The sequence below is a fragment of the Rhinoderma darwinii genome, chromosome 6 (genome assembly GCF_050947455.1).
Source record: "Rhinoderma darwinii isolate aRhiDar2 chromosome 6, aRhiDar2.hap1, whole genome shotgun sequence".
In the NCBI taxonomy this organism is placed as follows: Eukaryota; Metazoa; Chordata; class Amphibia; order Anura; family Rhinodermatidae; genus Rhinoderma; species Rhinoderma darwinii.
In genome coordinates, this window is record NC_134692.1 from 5011445 (window position 1) to 5034143 (window position 22699).

A 22699-nucleotide genomic window follows, 5' to 3' on the forward strand; every position below is an offset into this window, starting at 1 on the left:
TGACTGGTAACAGATGATCGGCGATAAATGAAAATAACTTCGGTTTTGTTTTACATTTTGTATTTGACATAAAATAGAACAAAACAATTTCCCCCATGATCTGTTCAGTACAAACCGGAGTCGCGTTCTGGCGTCTACGAAGAATCGTCGCAAAATAATAAAATCAATAAGAAGCCAAAAACCCCAAAAATAAATTACATTGATCTACAGAAAAAGTCAAATAGAGTAAAAATCCCGTTAGTGCGAAAGAGTAAAAATAAAGTCAGCGGCTTCTACAGCGGACGCACAATAAGGGGTGGAGCTTAGCATAACTCCGCCTTCAGACATTTCACAAGTTAAATCTATGAATAGTCAATTAACTTTACTGCAGATCTTGCATTATATGATGTCTTATACTCCATTCACAGCCAGAGCTGCATTTATAATCATGTATGTTCACACAGCTAAAAACGGCTGTAAAATACAGAGTGGTTTTCAAGGGAAAACGGCCTCTGATTTTCTGCTATTTTTCTATTGACCAAATGAAAAACGTCTCCGAAAACGGATCAAAAAGTGAAATGCAAATTATTTATTTTTCAGGCTGTTTCTTCAAACGGCCACGTAAAAAAAAACACCCCATCGGAACGTACCGCCGTTTTCCCCATTCAAATCAATGGCCAGATGTTTGCAGGTGTTCAGCCTCTGTATTTTTACCTGTTTTTTGGGGCATTTACAGCTGAAAATAGGCCGTGTGAACATCCCCCTCAGACTCGCTGGATCAGTGTTTCTACAGAGCCCAGTAGGGGTGAATTTTATTGGGTTTTATTCACACATCACGAGTTTTGCTGCAGTTTTTACTAAATTGTACAGAAGGTTAAAAACATCTAACAGAATGCAATGCAGCAGAGGGCGATGTAACGAAATCTAAGCCAATAAGTCACACGGTGAGACGCTGGCAGAATACAGCTCTGGCTGTGACTGGAGTAGATGTGTAAATGCAGCTCTGGCTGTGATTGGTGTATAAGACAACATAACTCAATATCAGGACAAGGTGACAGCGTGAACGTGATCAGTGTTATAGGTGGAATTAAGCTGTAAATATTTATGAACCGAGATAAAGAGAAAATGTGACCGAGCGTGAATTCCAGTGATCGCGTGCCGCCGGGGAAGAAAGTGCCGGACTGTGCGAGTGGTTGGGTCTATCCAGGGGCAATAAAACTACAACCTGCAATAAAAACCAGAACATGCTGGGGGTTGTAGTTCCCAGGATGGTGCAGACCTCGTGAGTTCAGTGGTGATCATAGAATTCAATTACAATAAAACAAAGATTCTCCTGCGACTAAACCAAAGCGGCAGCCGCTCCGCACACGGCATCCTGTTCACCCCGAGACGACGCGACAGACGTTCTGAGCACAGGAGAAACCAAAAAGAGAACATATCCCAAAATATCACCAGAGCTGCAAACACCTGATACTTCACAAATACAGTGATCATCTTGTCCTATACTCCAGTCACATCCAGAGCTGCATTCACAATTCTGCTGGTACAATGGAGCTGTGATGGTGTCTATCGGCAAAGCCGCTGCATTTTGAGAATTCTAGTTATTTTCTACATCAGACAGAAAAAACCCGACAATGCATGACAGCACAAAACCAGCAGGCTTGTGTACGCAGCTCTAGTTGGGATTAGAGTAGAAAAAAATCAGTGCAGGATAACGACCGCTAAAGCTTAACTATAGAGATTGTGGCTTCACATACGGAGCAGTCTCCAAATCCATCAAACTTACTAAACATCTAGTTAATGCGACTGACAACGTACTCAGCAGATGCCGGGTTATTATTTATGTACATGACAGCAGGTAGTGCGTGACAATGTAGCACCGCAGCTCACTAAAGGGGACAGGCACTATTGTATACAATATATTCTGGGCCTCCTCTAGTAGTCAGCCCCATGCCTGTGTCTCTGCTGCCTCTCCAGGAGGGGGCAGTATCGATGCAGTTTTGCTTTTGTACAGTTTTGCTTTTGTACATAAAGCAAATAACAGTCGGTGGAGGAGAGTTCCCCTTTAAGAACAGCTCTGTCAACGTCATCTCGTGCGGCCACCAGTACCAGAGACTGCAACTCATTGGCTGGAAAGAATTAAAAACCCAATAGTCCTCCTTCCATTTCATAACCCGGCAGATCACAGAACAAGATGCACCAATCAGACGCCTGCAGGTTACACTGTAACGCGGCTGCAGCTCTTCACTAGGAGCCTACACAAAATAAAAGAAACATACAGGGAAAACGAAATACAGAACAAGTCTGAGATGGAATGTGGAGGTATATCAGTGCATACTCTAGTCACATCCAGAGCTGCATTCAAAATTCAGATGGCTGCCACCAAGAATCTGTTGGTGTATATCAAATCGGCATGATGCCAATAGTTTAGTTCCCACAATGCACCACACCAGACTGCCTTGCATTCTGGAATTTGTAAACCCTACAGCTCCCTGAACACACCTCTGTACAGACACAACCAGCAGGTGGCAGTAGGGATATGTGAGATTGACAGCCGGAGACCAAAGCAGAAACTCAGAACTTTAAAATGCTGCTCTGGATGTGACCAGAGTAGAAGACAAAGTAACTCAGGATCACGAAGTATAAAAAGTAACTCCATATTTTATGTTACGGTTTATAAACGAACCTAAAAACGCGGGAACAGAACGTTCCAGGAAGAAACCAGACGCCTGCGCCAACCCTGAGACGCACCACGGCTGCCGCCACCTACGATTTACAGCCTCTCGCTTTACGGCAGTGATCATCTGTTCAATAGAACACGTTACATTATCTTCTAATATAATAAAAAAAAAAAAAAAAAGAAAACCAAAAAGTTAGTGGAAAAAAAGTTTAAAAAATAAATCCCTAAATAACCGTGTAACGAGCGTCACGTGACCGCGAGTCTCAGGTGGTGAGGACTCAGGTGTGAATCTTCACGTAGGATCCCCGCGGAGACGCCGCGTCGATGATGAGAACCGTTCAGTAACGTCGTTGTCGCGGGGACGCAGTTAATCAGCGCTGGACCAGAAAACCGCAGAGATTTCCGAGCATAAGGCAGATCTACAGCGGAACGTCGCACATTGTGTCAGATGTCCGAAAACGCCCCATGACGAGGCGGTGGGGGGAGGGGAGCAGATAGATTCCAGTGTATCAATAGCTTAAAGAGACAGAACTTCTTATCGTCGGTCAGATCTGTTCAGGCTCATCCGCAGCTCTGCCGTCCCTTTAATGTCCAGTCTCCCCCGATGATCAGGAAAGAAGTCTGCGGCGCCTCAGAGCTCCGTGGTCAGCAGACATCGCGGTCTGGTCACTTCCTCGGGAATAGCAGCGCTGAAATAAATCCCAGGCATCAATATATACACGTCACAGCGCTGCATATATAAACGGGAGATTGAAGAAAACACGACAAGTGATGGTACAGGATTAGAAAACATTACTACCTTCACACGGAAACAGCGCCACACCTGTCCACAGGTTGTGGATTGTATTGCAGCTCAGTCTCATTTACTTCAATATGAGCTGCAATACCAGATACAGCCATGGTGAAGTGTGGCGCTGTCCATGATTTTGTAAAGCCCAGGATCTCACCTGGAGGTGGTGGCAGGAAATTGTGCAGCGTTCAGGGCCGCGGCGCCAGCAGGTTGCGAGTCGGTCACATGGTTCAGGACTTTAGCTGGCAGGGGAGTCTCCGCTCCGAGGTGACCGTTAGATACGACGACTCCACCCTGAGAAGAAAGTCAGACATTGGTGAGGACGTGGGCGAAATCAGAACATTTAGAATAGGAACCACTGGGCGTAAACACTGCGAATTTTCTGCAACGGATTTCATTGTGGAAAATGGGCAGCGCATTGCAGGAGCAGCAGTCGGTGATTTCAACAAATCTCGTCCCCACAGCGGAAAAAAATAAATCCGATTAAAAAAAAACAAACAAAAAAAAACGCACATGAATTGACCAGCGATGCGTTTTTTTTTTAGCACGTCAATTAATGCCGCGGAATCGCTGCTCGTGTTGCGGGTTTTCCCCATTGAATTCAATGTGGTGCTTAAATCCGCAACAAAGTTGTATGTGTTGCGATTATTGCAGCGGAATTGTTGCGATTCTGTCACAACAAAAAAAAAATAAAATTACCCAGAGTTCCCTGCTTCTCCAGTCCGGCCCCCTGGTGTAACAATTTATCCCATGTGACCAATCACAGACTGCAGCAGTCACATGACCTGCAACGTCATCTGAGGAGGCCGGACTACGAGCAGACGAGAGGGAGGGGGTAAGTATGAACTCTTTTTTTTTTTTACCGGCGCTGCTTTCAGCAGCAGAAATTACGCCCGAAATAAACGCGGTTGGTGCCGGTTTTTGGATGGCATTCCCTGCGGTGATCAGGGTGGAGACGCTGTGCAGATTGACGCCGCGTCCTCGCCCTGAACACGCTGTGCGCGCTCCTACCCTTAAAAAATACTTTGTCAGACAGAGGCCAAACAGTCCCTCCACTGGTGCATTCCTATGAATCACAAGTCTTATACTCTAGTCACATCCAGAGCTGCAATGCGGCAGAGCGGACCCTGTTGCTTCAGTGTCTGCAGGGAGCATGCTCTGTTTGCTGTGCTGCATTGTGGGAGACGTAGTGTTTACTGTACTGTAGAGTCCAGTGACCACAAGATAATAAGCTGCAATGTAACTTCAGAGGAAGTTTCGGCCGTCCGTTTTAGATCTAGTGAATACACAACCGTGAGGAGACAGAAGAGATTTTCGACATCATTCTTCAGTTTTTGCCTCGGACGTCATTTTTCCCCAGTAACCAGAAAAACAGCCGTTTGCAAAATGTGTCCCCCCCCCCCAAAAATGGTTTCTGTACTTACTGGTATTAACCACCGGGGGGCGACAGACGTGTAGGACGGGACCTGCAGAGAAGAAAACATGTCAGCGCCTTCCTCAATGACAGAATGAAAGATTTACTGGAGGCGGAGTTACCGGCGCAGGAGGAGGGGTCTCTGTGAGGTCAATAAGGTTCTCGGTCAGCGATGCCAAGAGCAGGTCCAGGTCATCGGTCGCACTCTGCGGGGGAGAAGGTTCAACACATGAAAGCAGAACAAGGCTAAAAATCATAAGTCTCGCTGCGCTTTGTACTTAAAGGGTTAATAACCGACTGCTCCAAGTGCAGGAAATCCTGGCGACAAGTCTGCGCGAAGATTCAGTCCGCCTGGGCCGGCGGATTATTGTTCAACCCCCTGGACACACGACCGACGCCAACACTGGTGTAAGAAAGAACAAGAAAAGCTCTGCCCCAAATGTATAACCAGACCCCAATACTGCGGCCCCCACAACACAACCGACAGGAAAAGGGCTCGTCCAGTTTTAATCATTGTACAGAGAAAAGTTCCGCAACTTTCTAATAGACATTGTTCCCATTCACTGATAACAAGCAGAGGAGTGAAGACGTGTACAGATTGACAGTTATACCATTAGATTTTAATATACTTCATGATTTCTGCTTGCCGTCAGTGAATGGGAACATGCTTGATTAGATCCAGAGGCTGGAAATCTGTGGAGACCTAAAACGTCTCACAGCTGAGGGTTTGTTACAATTGTATCCAGTCTAGACAATCCTCTGTGAGGTGAACACATCAGCAGCACAAATCTCTCTCCTGTCCTGATATTTTGATTCATTTGACCTGCACTGATACATTGTAACAATCTGGAGTCCAGGATGTTTAACTAGCAGAGGATGGTCTAGACTGCATACAACTGTAACAAACCCCCAGCTGTAAGAAGTAGTAAGTAGGTCTGTATAGGTTTGCAGCCTTTCACTCACAGCAAGCAGAGCTCTTAAAAAAAATAAAAAATATTGGAGGAAATTAAAACACAAATGATATATTACAAAGTTGCAGGACTTTGATTTAGACGTACAGAAGACGCGCCCCGTGACTCCCCAATACTAAAACAAACTGAACCCAGAAATAAAATGTGACAACGACCAACGTGGGGACTGATTTATATAGAGCAGCTGCCACTTCAGTGCCCCCCCCTGGTAACATAAGACCGGGCGGGGGAGGGGGTAATAATATCTGCACAGATATTAGAGCGCGATGTGCAGGAGTGACGCTCTGCAGGAAAGATAAGGAAGGAGTGACGCTCTGCAGGAGGAGGATAAAAATGGATTTCATTACACAAGATTGTTATGGGGACGATAATTATACATGGGGGGCACAATCTGGGGGTTCACTGTCCATGAGGTTATCACTGCCCCTCACCCAACCCTGACATATGTCACCCCTCCAAGAGTCGTCAGTACTGGAGCCCCCCTCCTGCTCCTGTGCAGATCACGGATTGGCTGGCCCGCTGGGGGTAATGATCTGCAGGGATGGAGGGGTCGGGGTTTATATCCTCACATGAACCCATCCCCCTCAGTTGTGACCCCAACTTCCCCAATGAACAGTTGCGGCTGGAGTTTTTGGATTTCCACTTTAATGCCCCGACACTGCGGGGGAGGGGGGGGGTGTTACCTTGATTTGCGGAGCCTGCGGGGGCAGGGTAGACGACATCACCGCGTTGTCAAAATGAGATTCTTTTAGTTCCTGGGACCCGAAATTTCTACAGAACAAAAAATACAATTATAGATTAAATGTTGGCTGATAACAGCGAGAGGTGACATTCTGCCGCTTGGCGTGGTAACGGTGGACTGGCCGCGGCTTCCTGTACACAGAGGAGCTCCGGTTAGGACACGTAAAGGACGTCACCGCTTCTCTAATTTCCGCTTTTACAGCGACCGGTTGAACCGCTGCGAGATCAGAAATACGGAAACAAAACCTAAAACTCCCGCACCAGCGAGCGATAATCGTCTCCGCCCCGAGAACATTCACATCACATACAAAATATTATAAACTCCCAGTAACGATCAGATCAGAGTTTTGAGACGTGGAATCAGCGCAAAAAAACGGCTGCCGCCCATTGAATCAATGCGGGCGATTTCCGAGGCATTTTTTTCCCCAGGCGGCTTTTTGGCCACATGTCGTTTGTTGCCGCGGTTTCCGCCTCTGACCTGCAGCGCTCGTTTCTAAGCGCCTGTGGTTCTCGCATTAGCTTCAATGGCCGCAAGCAAAAAACTGAATAATACGCGGGGTTAGGATATTACTCACGCTATGAACGCGGTCTGCGCCGGAGATGGTGGTTCGCGCTCCGGACATTCTCGCACTAATGAGCGGTTATTGACTTTCACAGCGACGCTCCTGTAGAGTAATCAGCAGTCATTATTGGGGGGGGGGGGGTGTTAGATCTATGACTTAGGGCGAGGATCAGGGATCGCGGGGCACCCACCTGGGAGACGTCTCTTCAGAGATCACCGTTACGGGACTGATCCCCAAATCATCTCTTATAATCTGCGAAGAAACAGAAGAGCGTCAGGATCAGACAATGCGGACGACATCCCCGGAATATAACTCCTCCCACTGCGCAACAAGAGCCCCGCCCCCCCGTGCCTCATATACACCCCGTACAGCCGCCTATAACCAGACGCCGTGACGGAAGGAATAAGACGTCACCTTCTGGCCGGCCTCCACCTGCGCCTTCAAGATGTTGCTCTTTATATCGCTCGGCTGCCACGGAGGAGCGGACGCCGGAACTTCTACCTGGTTATTCAGACATTTCTCTATCAGCTTCACCGGGTCCTCCTGTCCGACAATGATGGGAGTTATACACCACAGAAAACGTCCAGGATACAGAAGGGAAACTGGGAGCCCACAGAGGAGGGAACGGGGGACCCCACAGAGGAGGGAAACGGGGGACCCCACAGAGGAGGGAACGGGGGACCACAGAGAGTTTAGACTGGGCCCATAAACCCGGAGGATAAAAATCCAGGGAGCAGAGGTCTAAGGCCTTGTTCACATCTGCGTTCGATGCTCTGTTAGGGGCTTTGGTCGCAGATTCTGCCAAAAATACCGCAAAAATTGTTTCCGGTAAAACCACGGACAATCTAACGTAACCTATTAAAGTCAATGGGTTCCGTTGGCCGCCAGCGGTGTCCGTGCTGCAACGGATCCGGCGCTTCCGGTTATTCACCTTGTTTTGCTCTTCTGACGGAGCAGAATAACGCGCGCAGATGTGAACGAGGCCGAAGAGGGAGAACTAGAAGCGGCAGGACCGGGAGGTAAAACGACTACAGTCAGAAGCCACGAGGACCCCTCCCCCTGTACCTGCTTGTTCACATTGACATTTAATCGCAGCGGAGGAACGGCCACGTTACTGGTGTCCACGTTATTCAGTTTCATGGTCACATCTTCAAAAGCTAAAAACAAAAGACATAATAATAATAATAGTGTCGTAGATTATAATCTCACTTCTCCAGCCACGACCCCGAGCTCCCGGCAGGACGTGGGCGTTTAATACCGGCCACAAAATAAGTGCCCCCTATTTTTTGATTCATTACATTGAAGCTGGGTGGGAGCAAACAAATGGCTCCTGTATAGGGATGGTCACCCAGCTTTCCCAGTGTCCTGAGAAGTTTCACTATGTATCGGTGGTGAGCGCACCTGCAGCTTTATCACTGGAAGATTCTCTTACCTGGCGCGGCGTCCGGCTGGGTCACTGGCATCGCCTCTAGGCAGGGGTTGGAGAAGGCCAGGAACGCAGCGTCCAGACCGTGCCCGGGGCTCGCGGTGATCGGCAGGGCCAGGATCTCGTCCAGGTTGTTCTCCAGCAAGTCCTGACTTTCAGTTAAACTAACAAAGCTGTGGAGGCAGCAGGTGAGACCTCAGAATCTGTCCCGGAGCGGACCTGAACCGCGCCGCCATCAACGCACCCAGGCAGGACGACCCGCCGTGCACAGAAAGCCCATGTGGTGTTCGCTTGGTGGGGGGGGGGGGGATTTTACATTCTGTTACTTTACATTCTGCAGAAATTTTGGAAGCATTTAGAAAGATACATTTGTGGATTTGTCTTAGGATTTATTTTTTTAAACCTGTTTGCCACAATTTTATGCCCTGGCAAATATACCTGTGCTCATCCAGTACCTCCTGCTTCATGAATAGAATGCTAGACTGACAGTAGTGACTGACACAGGCAGTTCAGGAGAGGACGCCACTATGATGGCTCCTCCTGGTACATAATCACAATACATGAGGGTCTTGTATAGAACAACCTGATTTTGCAACCAGACGGTCCCAGTCTAATGATTGATAGTCTTGGTTTTTAGCGTAATGACCCCCCCCCCCCGTAAAGTGGATGCCGTGTGGTCCAGACTGGAGGTGACCAAATACCATTTCTAAAGAAGAACGGAGGTTTAGCCATTTATCATCTTCAAAAAGGTCAAGAACAGCTTCATCTTCACACAAGAGCCACCTAGTGGCCACACGAACAGGGAGAAATATTCACAGGTGGGGGGGGGTATACGAGAATTTTTTTTTTATTGGTATTTATTGCTCTTACATACGTAGCAGTAACGGCGTTTGCACTAAAGTCCCTTCAGAACTAGAACTTTAAAAAAATTAAAAATTATAAATGGTTACCCTGATAACACTTCCTGTCCTGCACTTCTAAATATTTGGGCTAGTAGGCCTCATATTTCCTTATCTGTGCTTAAAAGACAAGTAAATAAAAGCCCAATTCTGATTGGCAGCCATAAGGCAGTTTCCACGTGATAAAACTAAGGATAGGGACAGGAAGGGTTATCATGAGGACACAGGCAAAAACACCGGAAAGGCATAAAATATTTTTTTTTTAAATTATCACCTGTTCAATATATATAATACAGATCTGGTATTCTCTTAAAAAGTCCTCAAATGTGTCACTATAGGGACAGTTTCTACACGGAGGCCCTGGAGCGAGTGGGGTCCCCAGAGACTCATCTGTCACGTAAGAGAACATCAAGGACTAAGGAACTACAAAGCCTATACACAGAATCCAAAATTTTTAGCACCAGAAGCTAAAATGTGGAATACATGACCCCCCCCCCCCATGTAGCCTCCAGATTCAGGGACCCCGCACATTCCTCCCATGGCGTCTCTACCCTTCACCCCATTATTCCATAAACCTAAAGGGATAATGGAAACATTGTAACTTTTTCTATGGCAGCGTCCCAGTTATGAAACGTAGCGAGTGGATCAGTGACTGTTCGTGGAGGTCAGAGTTCATAGTCCGGCTGACGTCTATAGGTGACGCCATCAGCGGAGGGTCCGGAGTCCTCCAGGACGATGAATTTTCCATCTTTGATACATAGGTTTATATTATTCCCGCAGGGTTACACGTCTTATAACTCGGTCATGGCCGCCCGGGGATTTAGACCGCAGAGCTCAATCGGATTCCCAGCGTTCTTTGCGTTGCGCTGATACACGAAGTGGGTGTAGCTTCTGTCCTCCAGCAGCGAGGACGACGACGACTGCGTCTTCCAGTGACTTCCAGCGTCCTGCACGGCGCCCGGAGCTCCCACAGGCCTGCGGTTATTTTATCGAAAGTCTTAAGATTAAATAGGAATGTAAAATAAAACGACCGTGAAAACTGCGAGAGAAATGATCAGGATCTGCAACCGAGAGAAAAGCGAGGAAGAGAAGGATGCAGGAAGAAGGGAAAGCCGGCGATCACTGCCGCTCCCGAAGATCATAGGATCAGAGCATTGATTATGGACATCGCAGCTTCTTCTTCAGGACGGATCGTTGCTTTAGATCAGGTCATTGATTATTTAGACTGGATCACTAAATATTGATCATAGAGAATCGATCACGGTTTCTTTCACTGATGGAGAGGAGGATCTGATTGTAGTAATCAATGACCAATTAGTGATTGACTGGATCCCTGACTGTTCATCATTTATAGCCCATGATTAGGAATTGATTATTTAGACTGGATCTTTGATTAAGATCAGATCATAATTTGCTCATCTGGATTGATTATTAAGAGCAGATTATTGAGACTGGATCAATGACATCAGATCATCAAATCTTCCTCCAGATCAACCATTTGTTATATGGGTCAGATCATTAGGGTGTGTAGACTTTTGCAATCATTTTCTTTTATTTATCGCTCCAATGCATTTAAAACAATAAAGCAACTTTGCAAATAAAGTCTTTATTATAAAAATCCGTTTTGTGTATACAGCTCCTATGCGGACGAGGTATCTCCATGGTAACAAACAAACCCTGCAGTCCCTACCCTCGGCCTATTCTAAGGTCTGTAGTAATCCAGAAGAGAGGGCAAAGTGAAAAGGATTGCAGAATCAGACTACACAGGTTTTTTTTGTCGTCTGTAACCATGGAGACACATAGTCCGCATTGAAGCTGTATACACAAAAAAGAGATTTTTCAATTAAGACCATTTTCAAAGTTGCATCATCTTTTTTTTGTTTTGTTTTTTTAGATACAATGGAGCAATAAAAAAAAAAATTATTCTATAAAACCGGACAGTGGTTTTAGGGTACGGCCACACGCCGGGCTGTTGCGGTTTACCTGCAAAATTTTACGTCCATTGACAGTTTGGAACACTGCCAATTTAAGGTAGAGTCGCAGGCGCGCATGGTTTTCCGCCACGCAGCAGCCGGTACGCGTAGCCTCACCCTTATGGGCATCGATCAGAACCTCAGTTACGGATTATCGATTATTTACGCTGGATTCCTGGCAATTAAGCACATGACATAACTTTATCCTCATTGCTGATCATTGATTTACATCAGATCATTTATTATGGAGATCAGGTCATTGATTATTTAGACTGAATCACTGACTGTTGATCGTTTAGTCCCGATTGACAATTGATTAGTCAGACCAGATTGTTGATTAAGATCAAATAGTGGATTATTGATTGGTTAGACCGGATCAGTGACTTGATTGCTTCTTTTAGCTGAACATGAATTATTTCCACTGGATCAATGGCGGTTACTTCCATCAGAATCTTAACCATGGATTTGTGTACAATGTATCAATTTTAGGTCTGTGCTGGTTTTCAGCTTCGGGATGTAAACAATGTTTCCATTCAATGACCCACAAGATGATCCCAGTAATCACTGATCCAGTCTGGTTAATTGGATCAGATTAGACTAAATCACTGATTATTATGGATCAGATTCCTTGGGGCCGATTATTGATTATCCACAGGAGGCTATGGATGTGCTCAGTGCCTCCGTGGCGCTCAGGTCTTAGGTTTGATTGGCAGCTGTTAACGTCACTTGCAATGGTAAAAGATTGAAGAATCAAGTCCCCGAAATCACAATGTAGTGAATAGCAGAGGAGACGCAGCATAGACGATGTTCACCGCACCAGAAAAGAAGTGATCATCAGCGGAGACAAGCGTCTAACGATACAGATACCAGAGAGGTCACAGCTGATATCCATATCCACAGGACCCCCCAAGCCTCCAGCAGCCCCCACCACCAGGCACCGCACACCCCACCAGCTGATCAGGGCACAGCAGGAACGTCTGATTTGTGATGCAAGAAAAGCAGCGCAGCAGAGACAGCGAGCGGCGAAACACGGAATATACAGAGACACTCAGCGAGATACAACACGTCATGAAGAATCATCAGAGGAGAACACAAGATCCGACACTTCTAGATACAATAGACAAGAGCCACAGCGATTAAAAGTGGCGCTAGAAATATTACGTCTTGGTTATAAAATTTACAAGTAGCCAAGAGACTGTTCAGAAGATCCAACAAGACCGGGACCCTGCGATACCCAGTACAGAATTACTCAGTCGCCGGGTAGCACGAACCTCCCATGAGGTTTTTCGGTCTTGTGCATCATGAAAAATTCGGCAACTTCCGAATATACTTTGCGCTTCAATTTGTATCACGATCTATTCATCTATCAATTTTCAAGATCTCTGCTTGCAGTCAGTAAACAGGAACATTGGCTGAAAATCCATCTTGACCTAGTCCTGCACAGCTGAGAGTTTGCCACAATTGTATCCAGTCTAGACAGCATGGACTCCAGACTGATACATTGTATCAGTGCAGGTAAAACGTCTTACGCTCTGTTCACATCTGCGTTCTGACGTTCCGTCGGAGGTTTCCATCACCATTGATTTGAATGGTGACGGATCCGGTGCCCATGGTTTCCGTTTGTCTCTTGTGCACCGAACCCATCGTTTTGCCGGAAGAAATAGCGTAATTGACTACGGTATGGATTCCGGCAAAACGACGGGTCCGGTGCACAAGAGACAAACGGAAACCATGGGCACCGAATCCGTCACCATTGAAATCAATGGTGATGGAAACGGAAAGTTCTGGTTTCCGGCGGTGTAGGTTTTTGTCTGTTCAGGGTCCCGTTCTGGCAGAAACTTCAGACGGAACGTCAGAACGGGACCCCAACGCAGATGTGAACAGAGCCTTAGTCTGGAGTCCAGGCTGCTCAGCTCACAGGGGATTGTCTGGACTAGAGGTCGTTGTAGCAAAATCTCAGCTGTGAGAAATTTTTGATCTATACATCCAGAAGCTAAAAACATGTAAACACTGTATCCATTCACTGACAGCAAGTCTAGATCTTGAGAATGGTGGAGGGATTGAAACAAGACTATTAGAAAGTTGCAGAACTTTTCCTTACACAAGGATTACACTTTATTTACTTACATCTGGACAAGGACTTCAGAACGAACTCCCAGATACGAAGATATAATCCTGTATTTCCTAGTAGCTTAGATACACAATTCTAGAGCGTATCCACAGGTAGAGAACTCCCTGGTGTTACATGGCAAAGGCCGGCAACAGAAAGAACTTGGGTCAGCGATTCATAGCTAGTAGGTCCATTAAAAGGGTGGTCCCAATGATGACAGCGGCGGGCTGGCGACCGTCCATAGACAGCGGCCGCACGGGTCACCCTCAAACCAAACGAGCGGGGGATTGTTCTCCCCAAGAGGTTTCTAAATGCTCGTAATTGGATGGACAGTGAAGTGGTGGACGGCAGATCAGAATCAGGTCACGTCCTTGTCACACATCACAACTGCGATATTTGGAACGACCCCTTTGAGGACGACTGTAATAATTTATTATGCGAGAAGCGGCTGATCAAGAACGACCGCCGCCATGTCGGACAGGAAAACCTCAGAGCCGACGATCATTCAACGATCAATAGGAGAAAGAGACAAACAAACCATTTCTTCTCCGGGTGATTGGCTCCTGGACTTTGATGAAGGGTTTCAATCTCAAAAGGTGCCGGCTGTGCAGGGACAGAGGGCGCCGGGCGGACGGACTGCCTCACGGGCCAAACCTGCGACACAGGAAATCCGTTATTAAACAGAAATCATGAGCGGTGTATCTAATCCTATCATGTGTGATACGGTCTGCTGAGCCACTGTATCTAATCCTATCGTGTGTGATACGGTCTGCTGAGCCGCTGTGTATCTAATCCTATCGTGTGATACCGTCTGCCGAGCCAGTGTATCTAATCCTATCGTGTGTGATACCGTCTGCTGAGATGGTGTATCTAAGCCCATCATGTGACACGAATAGTCTGGGTACAATCGCTGCAGAGATTTCTGGACTAAGTAAATACAGTAATTCTGATAATCCGGCATCTTTGGTCGGCGCAGGTGCTGGATAATTAAGTTCACACTATTGGATACAGATTCTTCGGAAGAGGAAGAGGAAGAGGAAGAGGAGGAAGAGGAGGAGGAAGAGGAAGAGGAAGAAGAAGAGGAAGAAGAGGAAGAGGATGAGGATTTCGCCAATAAAGAAGTTTCTATTATTCAGAATTATGAAGTTTTACTTTCCACCAGGTGCCGGATTATCAGACTGGACTGTATTATGCTATGAAACGGGGGATATTAGCGAGGAGAGGATAGACCGCCACGTTCCCATACTTGCTGCGCTCCGTTGACTGCTGGTTCTGGTCGGTCGGCGCTGCAGGTGATAGAAAAAAAAAACAAATAATGTGGTGGTTAAAGAGACAGCGCGCCACCAGCCGCAACATCTGCGGGACACACATCCAGGCATCAGCAGGGTCTGTACTTACTTTATCAGGTCGGGTCTTGCAGCTTGTGCGGTGAATGGAGAGAAAGAAGTAAAATTAGACGCAGATAGTAGGATTTCACAGCAGGCCGTAAAGCGATGCAGTGTGAAGGGGACGTGGATGGGAACAGCGTCACCGCCTACCTCGATTTAACAAGGTTCTCCTTGAGTAGCGTTTGCTGGGCCTGCGCTCGAAGGACGACGATCGCCTGGGTTTGCTGGATTTCGTTGTCTGATATTCGGTTTTCCCACTGGAAAAAAGATGGAAAATCTGTGACACTCAAAGTCTAGAACTATTAAAGAGGAACTCCAAATACAGTGGACAATGCGGCCCTTATAATAACCTCCTCCCTAGTGACTAGTTCACAGATCCCAGCAGTCACTTGGTATGATGGGATTTTACATAGGACTGCAGGTTAGTTATCACAGATCTGCAAAACAAACCGATGTAGCAGAGCTGAGGCTATAATTTAACAGTCTTCATTGATGAAATCCACACGTACCGTAATGTTGAATCGCTGTCCTTATAAATCTTATACTCCAGTCACATCACGAGCTGCATTCAGAATACTATAGGATTCTGCACCGCATACGGGACAGACGACTTTTTTCCCCTTAACAACGCACCCGAGCAGTGTGCTGGTAGACCAGGGCAAAATTGTGATTGCAGCTTTGGATGTGACTGGAGTATAACACAAAGCACGTATATCAAAGTGTTCACAAAGTTACTCAACATTGTATGTAACCCGCAAAATTATATTTAAGGTGCTACACCCCACACACCGGCCCGCCTATGACTGCACCCCCTATAGCGGCACCGAGAAGATGTTGAGGGTTCTCAAGGTGATGCCGCACACCCCTGTAGTGCACGCGGGTCTCGCTCTCCATTAAACATTCACCCTTCTTTACCTGTATCTGAATCGCGACCCCAGCCGTATAAAGCCGGATCGGCTGGAGCTTTTGTGGGTGGGCCCCCGGAGCCGGAAGAAGGCGTGATGCTCCACCGCACACTTCCACAGGTGCTTGCAGGCTTTAGGATGCTCCATTTTAAACACAAATGTATGTTCCTGCTCCTTGCCCTTTAAATAAGAAAGTTATAGTTACTCCAGTAGTCACCAGAGCTGCACCATACATTTCTTCACAGCGTCAGGAGCCCGGCGAATTATAAAAACGTGGCTATATACACACACACACACACACACACAACCTAAGAAGTGAATATTTATAATGTCACGCCAGCAGCGCTCTCTAGTGGTCAAAGTCAGAACGGAACTTAAAAAATTGCCATCACTTGTGGAATAACAGATCGGCCTCCACCATCCCCCGGTCACCCTGAAGACCCTGCAGGACCCTCACCTGCTCATCGTCCTCAACCACGACCAGCGTCAGTTTCGACTTCTTAAAGTCCAAGCGCGTTATTTTGGGCCTGTGAGAGAAGATGGAGGAGCACAGAAAAGAGTTACTAATAATTCCTTTAATCCGACACGTTCCAGATTATGAGAATGACGTACACCAGCATTACTCCAGCGGACCTGCAGCACAGAGGAAGTAAGGAACAGAGTATATGAGAAGTCAGGATTAGATTTTGGGCAGCAGGTGTCAGTTTGTTTTTTTCTCCTTTTCTTCTTATTTTGGATTTTGTCCCTTAATTTTAATCATTTAATTCCTCGTCATTTTGAGTATTTGTATCCGGTCTAGACAATCCTCTGTGAGCTGAACAGACCGTTACAATGTATCACTGCAGGTAAAATGTATCGAACCAACAGGACAGGAGGGGATCGGCGCTGCCGCAGTGTTTAGCCCACAGACATTGTGTAGAATAGACTACAGTGTAAGGCAGGGGGGGTCTCAGCCGGGTAAGTGGGCCACATATAGAAAAAAAAATTAGAAGTTGACGGGTCGCATTTCAACAATCCAGTTTAAGTGTCGCTAAATGCAATCCGGTGGCTCAGTTGGCAGACACACAAAAGTCAAGATTGGGCAGCCCCTTTTAAGATGCTGCCACCGTGCCCTCTGTAGACGCTGCCACCGTGCCCTCTGTAGACGCTGCCACCGTGCCCTCTGTAGACGCTGCCACCGTGCCCTCTGTAGACGCTGCCACCGTGCCCTCTGTAGACGCTGCCACCGTGCCCTCTGTAGACGCTGCCACCGTGCCCTCTGTATGGCCCATGGCTATATGGACAGTGATGTCAGGGGATTCCACAGAGTCCCGGAGCGGAGCCTGTAGTAGCGCTCGGTGTCCGGCGGGCCGCAGATGACAGCCTCAGGGGCCACGTGCTGTCAGGGTACGTGCACGCACAAACTCAAAAACGTCTGAAAATACGGAGCGGTTTTCAAGGGAAGTTTCAGAAGTTTTCTTTAAGCCACTCGCAATTTTCGCTGCGTTTTTGGAGCGGTTTTTCTAGAGAGTATGAAAAACGGCTCCAAAAACTGCTGAAGAAGTGACCTGCACTTCTTTCTCACGGCCGGTTTTTTACGCGGCCGTTTTTAAAAACAGTCGCAAAAAAAACGGCCCGTCGGAAAATAACTACGTTTTTCCCATTGAAATCAATGGGCAGATGTTTGGACGCGTTCTACTTAAGATTTTTCAGCCGTTTTTCGGCGTTCACGGCCTTAATAACGACTGAAACCACTCCGTGTGCACATACCCTATCAAACCTTCAGCTATGACCAGTCTGCAGGTTTTCAGCCTCTGGCTGTAAAAAGAGGTTTCAATTCACTGACTGATAACACAAAAAGTGTAATAAAGAGTTGCAGGACATTCATTGCGGAATAATCGGTCCGGACTAAACCTTTCATTTCAAAATGTCCAATAATCAGGAACGTTCAATGCCCTGGTTTTTGGGGGTGGTCATGCAGATGCCGGACTAAAGGAACGGTCATGTAATAGAATCCCCCCTCCCCCCGCAGCTCGTCACAACGTCTCTGATCCCATAAGAGCAGGAAGTGCGACCGCCGCCGTGGCGCGTAGCTGAGGAATGACGACCGCGCCCCACACGTATTCGTTACCCCCCAATGTCTGCACCCGGGAGACCCTTCCTTGTATTAGGGAGGAGCGAGCCCCCCTCCCCCACAGCGTTTATCTGCAGAGGACGGGGAAGGTCGTGTTACAGGATAATCTGAATTAGGAAATGTTCCACATTTGTAAGGAGGAGATTTCGCAATCACGGTCATTCCTGGAGAATGTGTCACGTAACACTGAAACGCCGCCTGCAGCGAGGAATGAGGTGTGAGGAGCGCGGAGGCTGTGCTGCCCCCTGGTGGTGAAGTCTGACATTACAAGGAGCAAATCATCAAGAGGTGCAGCAAGGGAGTGAGGGACTACAACCACCAACATGCGCTGGGAGTCGAGCAACACATCCTGGGAGGCACTTTCCACAAGACAATGGACGCCGAATTCCGGATGATGTAAGCGGACGAGGTGGAGCAGCGTATTAGGGAAGATTCCCACAAAAATACGCCACAAAATCCGCAGAAGTAATTCCACAGCCGCGTCGTATTTGCTGCAGAATTTCATATAACATAAGGCCGGGTTCACACACAGTTTTTTGCAGGTGGAAATTCTGCCTCAAAATTCCGTTTTGAAGTTTGAGGCAGATTTTGCTCTGCCTGCACGCCGATTTTCGCCCGCAGCCATTGAGCGCTACGGGCAAAAAAAACGCAGCCGAATACGCTTTCTCTGCCTCCCGTTTATGTCAATGGGAGGTCAGAGGCGTAAACGCCCGAAGATAGGGCATGTCGCTTCTTTCTCCCGCGAGCCGGTTTTACCGCTCGCGGAAGAAAACCGCCTCCCATTGAAATCAATGGGAGGAATTTTCGGCCGGTTTTTGGCGAGTTTTGCGGCACGGCTTCCGCGTGAAAAATGTGTGAACATTCCCTAAAAAAGTCCACGAAGAAAATCCGCAACAAACGCCGTGGGAGGTTAAACCATTGGAAATAAAATTGCGATGCGAACGTGGTGAAAATTTCTGCAGCGGATTTTTATGAAAATGACGTTATGTGAGAGTCTACGCCAACGCACGCTACTAGTCCGACAGGGAGGGTCTCCGGTGCAGCGTTAAAATGTGGCGACGACCGCGCCGCTGATCTGCAGCCTGTCCGTACATCGTGACCGCCGATCTAAGACGCATCGTCCGGTAGATAAGCAGCTGCCCCCCCAGGAGACAACCGAAAACTCCCCCAAAATGGTCTCCTGGGACTGCTCAGCGCCACGACCCAAACACCCCCCTCCCCCGACAGATCATGAAAGAAACAAGACGTTCAGGATCCAGGACACTCGGGCGGCCGCTGACAGGCACGGGCTTAGCCGAGCTCCCATCATGCACTGCACCAGACACTTCAGATATGTGGCGGGGGAGGGGCGGGGTGCGACACCATCAACAATGCAAAGCAGAACACACTACATCTCCCACAATGCACAACAGCAGCTCGTGGCATATGGACTTCTAGGGCCACAGAAAGAGGTGAAGGGCTCCGTGATTTTATAGTTGGATTTTGCTGGCGTCTGTATCAGATGTGGCGACACACGGACGTCTGGATCATCGCGCACAATCCCAAGCGTAACCCCCGGCAACGTGAAACCGCTAATAAGAGACTTACCAGAAGAACAATCCGATCTTTGTGTTCCCTTCGAAAACCAGAACTCCCGTCGGGGTCAGTCCGAGCTGATAGTCGTTGCCGTCTCGAGCCTGTGGAGGTGGAGAATGACCCGTCAGTACCAAGCCAGGACCAGGGACCCAAAACTAACAGTTCCCCCACAATGCCATGCACTAACCCCCCCCCCCCCCACCAGGAAGTAACATCGTATTCTCTGCGCACTAGTCTAAGAATAGAATGCCAGGACTGCAGTGAAGACTGACACTCGCATCGCAACAAGAGCTGGGAACAACTAGAAGTGAAGACTCTGCATCCAGCCGGGGGTCCATCTCCTAACGGGATCCTGTTAGAACAGCCACAGTCATTGTTTAGGGATGCTGGGAGTTGTCATTCCACAACAGGTCGCAGATTTACAGATCTTTTTAACAAATATAAAACGACATCTTATTTATTTCCGTACATCCCCGATGCCGCTTATCTCCAGGGGAAACAACGTATCAGATGGGTCAAAGGTGCAGCAGCAGATGGTAATGACGGCGCTCACCTTCACGATGTGCATGTCCACGCCGTACATCTCCAGCCACTTCGCTTTGTTCAGATAATTGGTTTCGGCTTCAGACGGCATCTGACCCCTGGAAGAGAAAAAACGATGAATTATTACAATCATAAAAACCGCCACCGCTGATCATCATCATCATCATCATCGTCATCGTCCAGGCCAAATCTTCATCCAATGTTCAGTAGCTTTGCTTTACCTAAATTGAACAGATTTGACATTACATCCTGTCTTCTACTCTATTCACATCCAGAGCTGCATCCAGATTGCTGCTGGTTTCCGGTTATCACCCTCCTCCACCTGCTGCAGTAACACAATGCACCGGTGTAGAGCGTTTGAAGCGCTCAGACGTACAGATCGGGTTCAGTTTAGGATTGATGGCTTTTAAGAGACAGTCAGCAGTTTTTGATGCAGCTGTGGATGTGACTGGAGTATAAGACATTCCCAATTATTACCTGAACTCCTTCCAGTGTTGGAACACGGCTACCTCCATCTCCTCCGTCTGTGTAGGTACAAAGCGGAATTCGGATACCAGGTCCGGCGTGTGCTCCGCAGGGTCGAAATCTCCCATTTCTCCTGCAGGAAGACGAGATGGAAAAAAAAAATCGGTGAGAAGAAAATGATGAAGATCCCCCCTCCCCTCCCCCCACACAGGTAGTGGTCCGGCACAAAAAAATTCTTGATGTCTAAGAAAAAAAAAAAAAAAAAAAACCCTCGCCCATGTTGACCCCCAACAAGACCCCTCTGCCCCCCCCAATCAACACACTGGGCGCCAATACAAGATTCCTTCCTCTTATTGGGCCATGATGACCCACTGGGACCCTACGTGACCCCCTCCTCCCCTATCAACGCACTAGGCACCAATAGAACCCCCACTTTCTTACCCATGTTGACCCACGGGACCCCCATAGAACCCACCCCTGGTCCATTTTAACCCATAGGGCTGCAACACGGCCCGGTCTGAAATGTGGAAAAAAGATCATTAAAAGCTGCAGAAATCACTCCACCTGCGGGACACCAGTCAGCGGACACCGTGCTGCGTCTGCGGGGTTTCGGGCGCGGCCTGGCTACACGGGGTTAATTATCAGGATTCCTCTGGAAATATCACGTCTCCCGGCAGCCAGCGCCAACGCTGCCAAATCCGGATTAACATCGAATCTCATCTCCACACAATCTCCTTATGAGTCCAGCAGCCAGACAGGGGGCTTACCGTCCAAACCGCGGCCTGAGCGGCCATTCCCGGAACCACTAAATGCTCCTCCTGGCGCGCCAATCAAGTGGTGCCAGGGCCCCATAATACAAACGTTACCTAATATCTATGTACCGTCATTGTAGGACTGGGAGACCCCTGCAGATTGTGGGGCGAGCGCTGTAGGGCCACGAATATAGAAGGAGCGCCCCCTCTCCCTTACCTTGTAGCGTGTACGCCGCCAACTGCACAGCAGTATCAAACGGGCACTCCAGCCTAAAACACAGAAAATGACATTTAACAACCCCCATTCAATCTTATATACCAGCGTCAGCCAGAACAGGTGGAGCGCTGCCATTTATTAAAGGGTGCCTTTCCCTTTAAACAGAAATGTAGACCGGTTTATTCTTCATAGGCATTTTATACACAAGGAGCTGCCGCCATCTTCATGACTTGGACATCTGGATGGAGCAAATTTCTCTGACAATTGCTTGTCCAGAGGCTCCGCCCCTCCCTCTCAGCTCTGCCTGTCAATCAGAGATCGGGGTGATCGTGGGAGGGGCATGCTTTATTGAATCTGTCTGGAGAGCGTGAAACATCTGGTAGAAGTGACCAGAATGTTCAGGTTTTCAAAAGTTCTGCTTGATGTCAGTGAATAGAATTTTAAAGGCTGAAAATCAGTATAGAATTAAAGATTCTCACAGCTGAGGGTTTGTTACAATTGTATCTACTCCAGACAATCATCTGTAATGTAAACCGTAAGGACTCCACAGACTGTTACAATGTATCAGTGCAGGTAAAATGTAACAAAATTATCAAGACAGGGGAGATTTATGCTGCTCTGGTGTTGGACACAGCTGTAACAGAAGCTCAGCTGTGAGAAGTAGGAGGTCATGACGCGGCTCCAGAAATAAAGTAAGAAAGTTTCCCAATAGTGAGAAAATGACACAAACCATCAGAAAGTTGCAGAACTTCTCATACAGTATTTACAGGAGACGGGACCGGCCCTTTAAGAGAAACCATCAGGGAGTAGCCGGGATCATCCCGGGGGAGTCACAATTAACTCTTTCATCCCTGCACTTACTTTCCACTGAGAATATCTTGTTTCAGCTGCAGAACAAACAAATATCTGAAAGAGAAAAAACAATCGTCAGGAACCGGTAACGGAGGAGAAAAAACAAAAACTCCTCCAGACAGAAGAAGAAGCCGACATTTATCTACAGAGGAGGCCGGGTCACTGATGTATCTCAGCCATCACACGTGATACTGTCTGCTGAGCTGTGTATCTAATCCTATCATGTGTGATACTGTCTGCTGAGCTGTGTATCTAATCCTATCATGTGTGATACTGTCTGCTGAGCTGTGTATCTAATCCTATCATGTGTGATACAGTCTGCTGAGCTGTGTATCTAATCCTA

General features: G+C 47.6%; 1 protein-coding gene across 1 annotated transcript in view; it reads right to left on the bottom strand.

Moving 5' to 3' along the window:
- Positions 1-66: 66 nt before the first annotated feature.
- LOC142656132 (band 4.1-like protein 5) overlaps positions 67-22699 on the bottom strand; it is a 46331-nt gene continuing 23698 nt past the window's right edge. Inside the window, exons 5-25 of the mRNA XM_075831024.1 lie at positions 22366-22410; positions 21505-21557; positions 20548-20668; positions 20081-20168; positions 19540-19628; positions 16297-16366; positions 15850-16019; positions 15085-15191; positions 14945-14966; positions 14793-14832; positions 14085-14200; positions 8571-8737; positions 8204-8295; positions 7553-7681; positions 7329-7390; positions 7151-7240; positions 6518-6605; positions 4986-5069; positions 4874-4915; positions 3607-3743; positions 67-3348 (exon numbers count right to left, since the gene is read on the bottom strand). Of these exons, the coding sequence (XP_075687139.1) occupies positions 3291-3348; positions 3607-3743; positions 4874-4915; positions 4986-5069; positions 6518-6605; positions 7151-7240; positions 7329-7390; positions 7553-7681; positions 8204-8295; positions 8571-8737; positions 14085-14200; positions 14793-14832; positions 14945-14966; positions 15085-15191; positions 15850-16019; positions 16297-16366; positions 19540-19628; positions 20081-20168; positions 20548-20668; positions 21505-21557; positions 22366-22410 (1870 nt within the window). The 3' untranslated portion in view covers positions 67-3290. The remainder of the gene's footprint in view (positions 3349-3606; positions 3744-4873; positions 4916-4985; positions 5070-6517; positions 6606-7150; positions 7241-7328; positions 7391-7552; positions 7682-8203; positions 8296-8570; positions 8738-14084; positions 14201-14792; positions 14833-14944; positions 14967-15084; positions 15192-15849; positions 16020-16296; positions 16367-19539; positions 19629-20080; positions 20169-20547; positions 20669-21504; positions 21558-22365; positions 22411-22699) is intronic.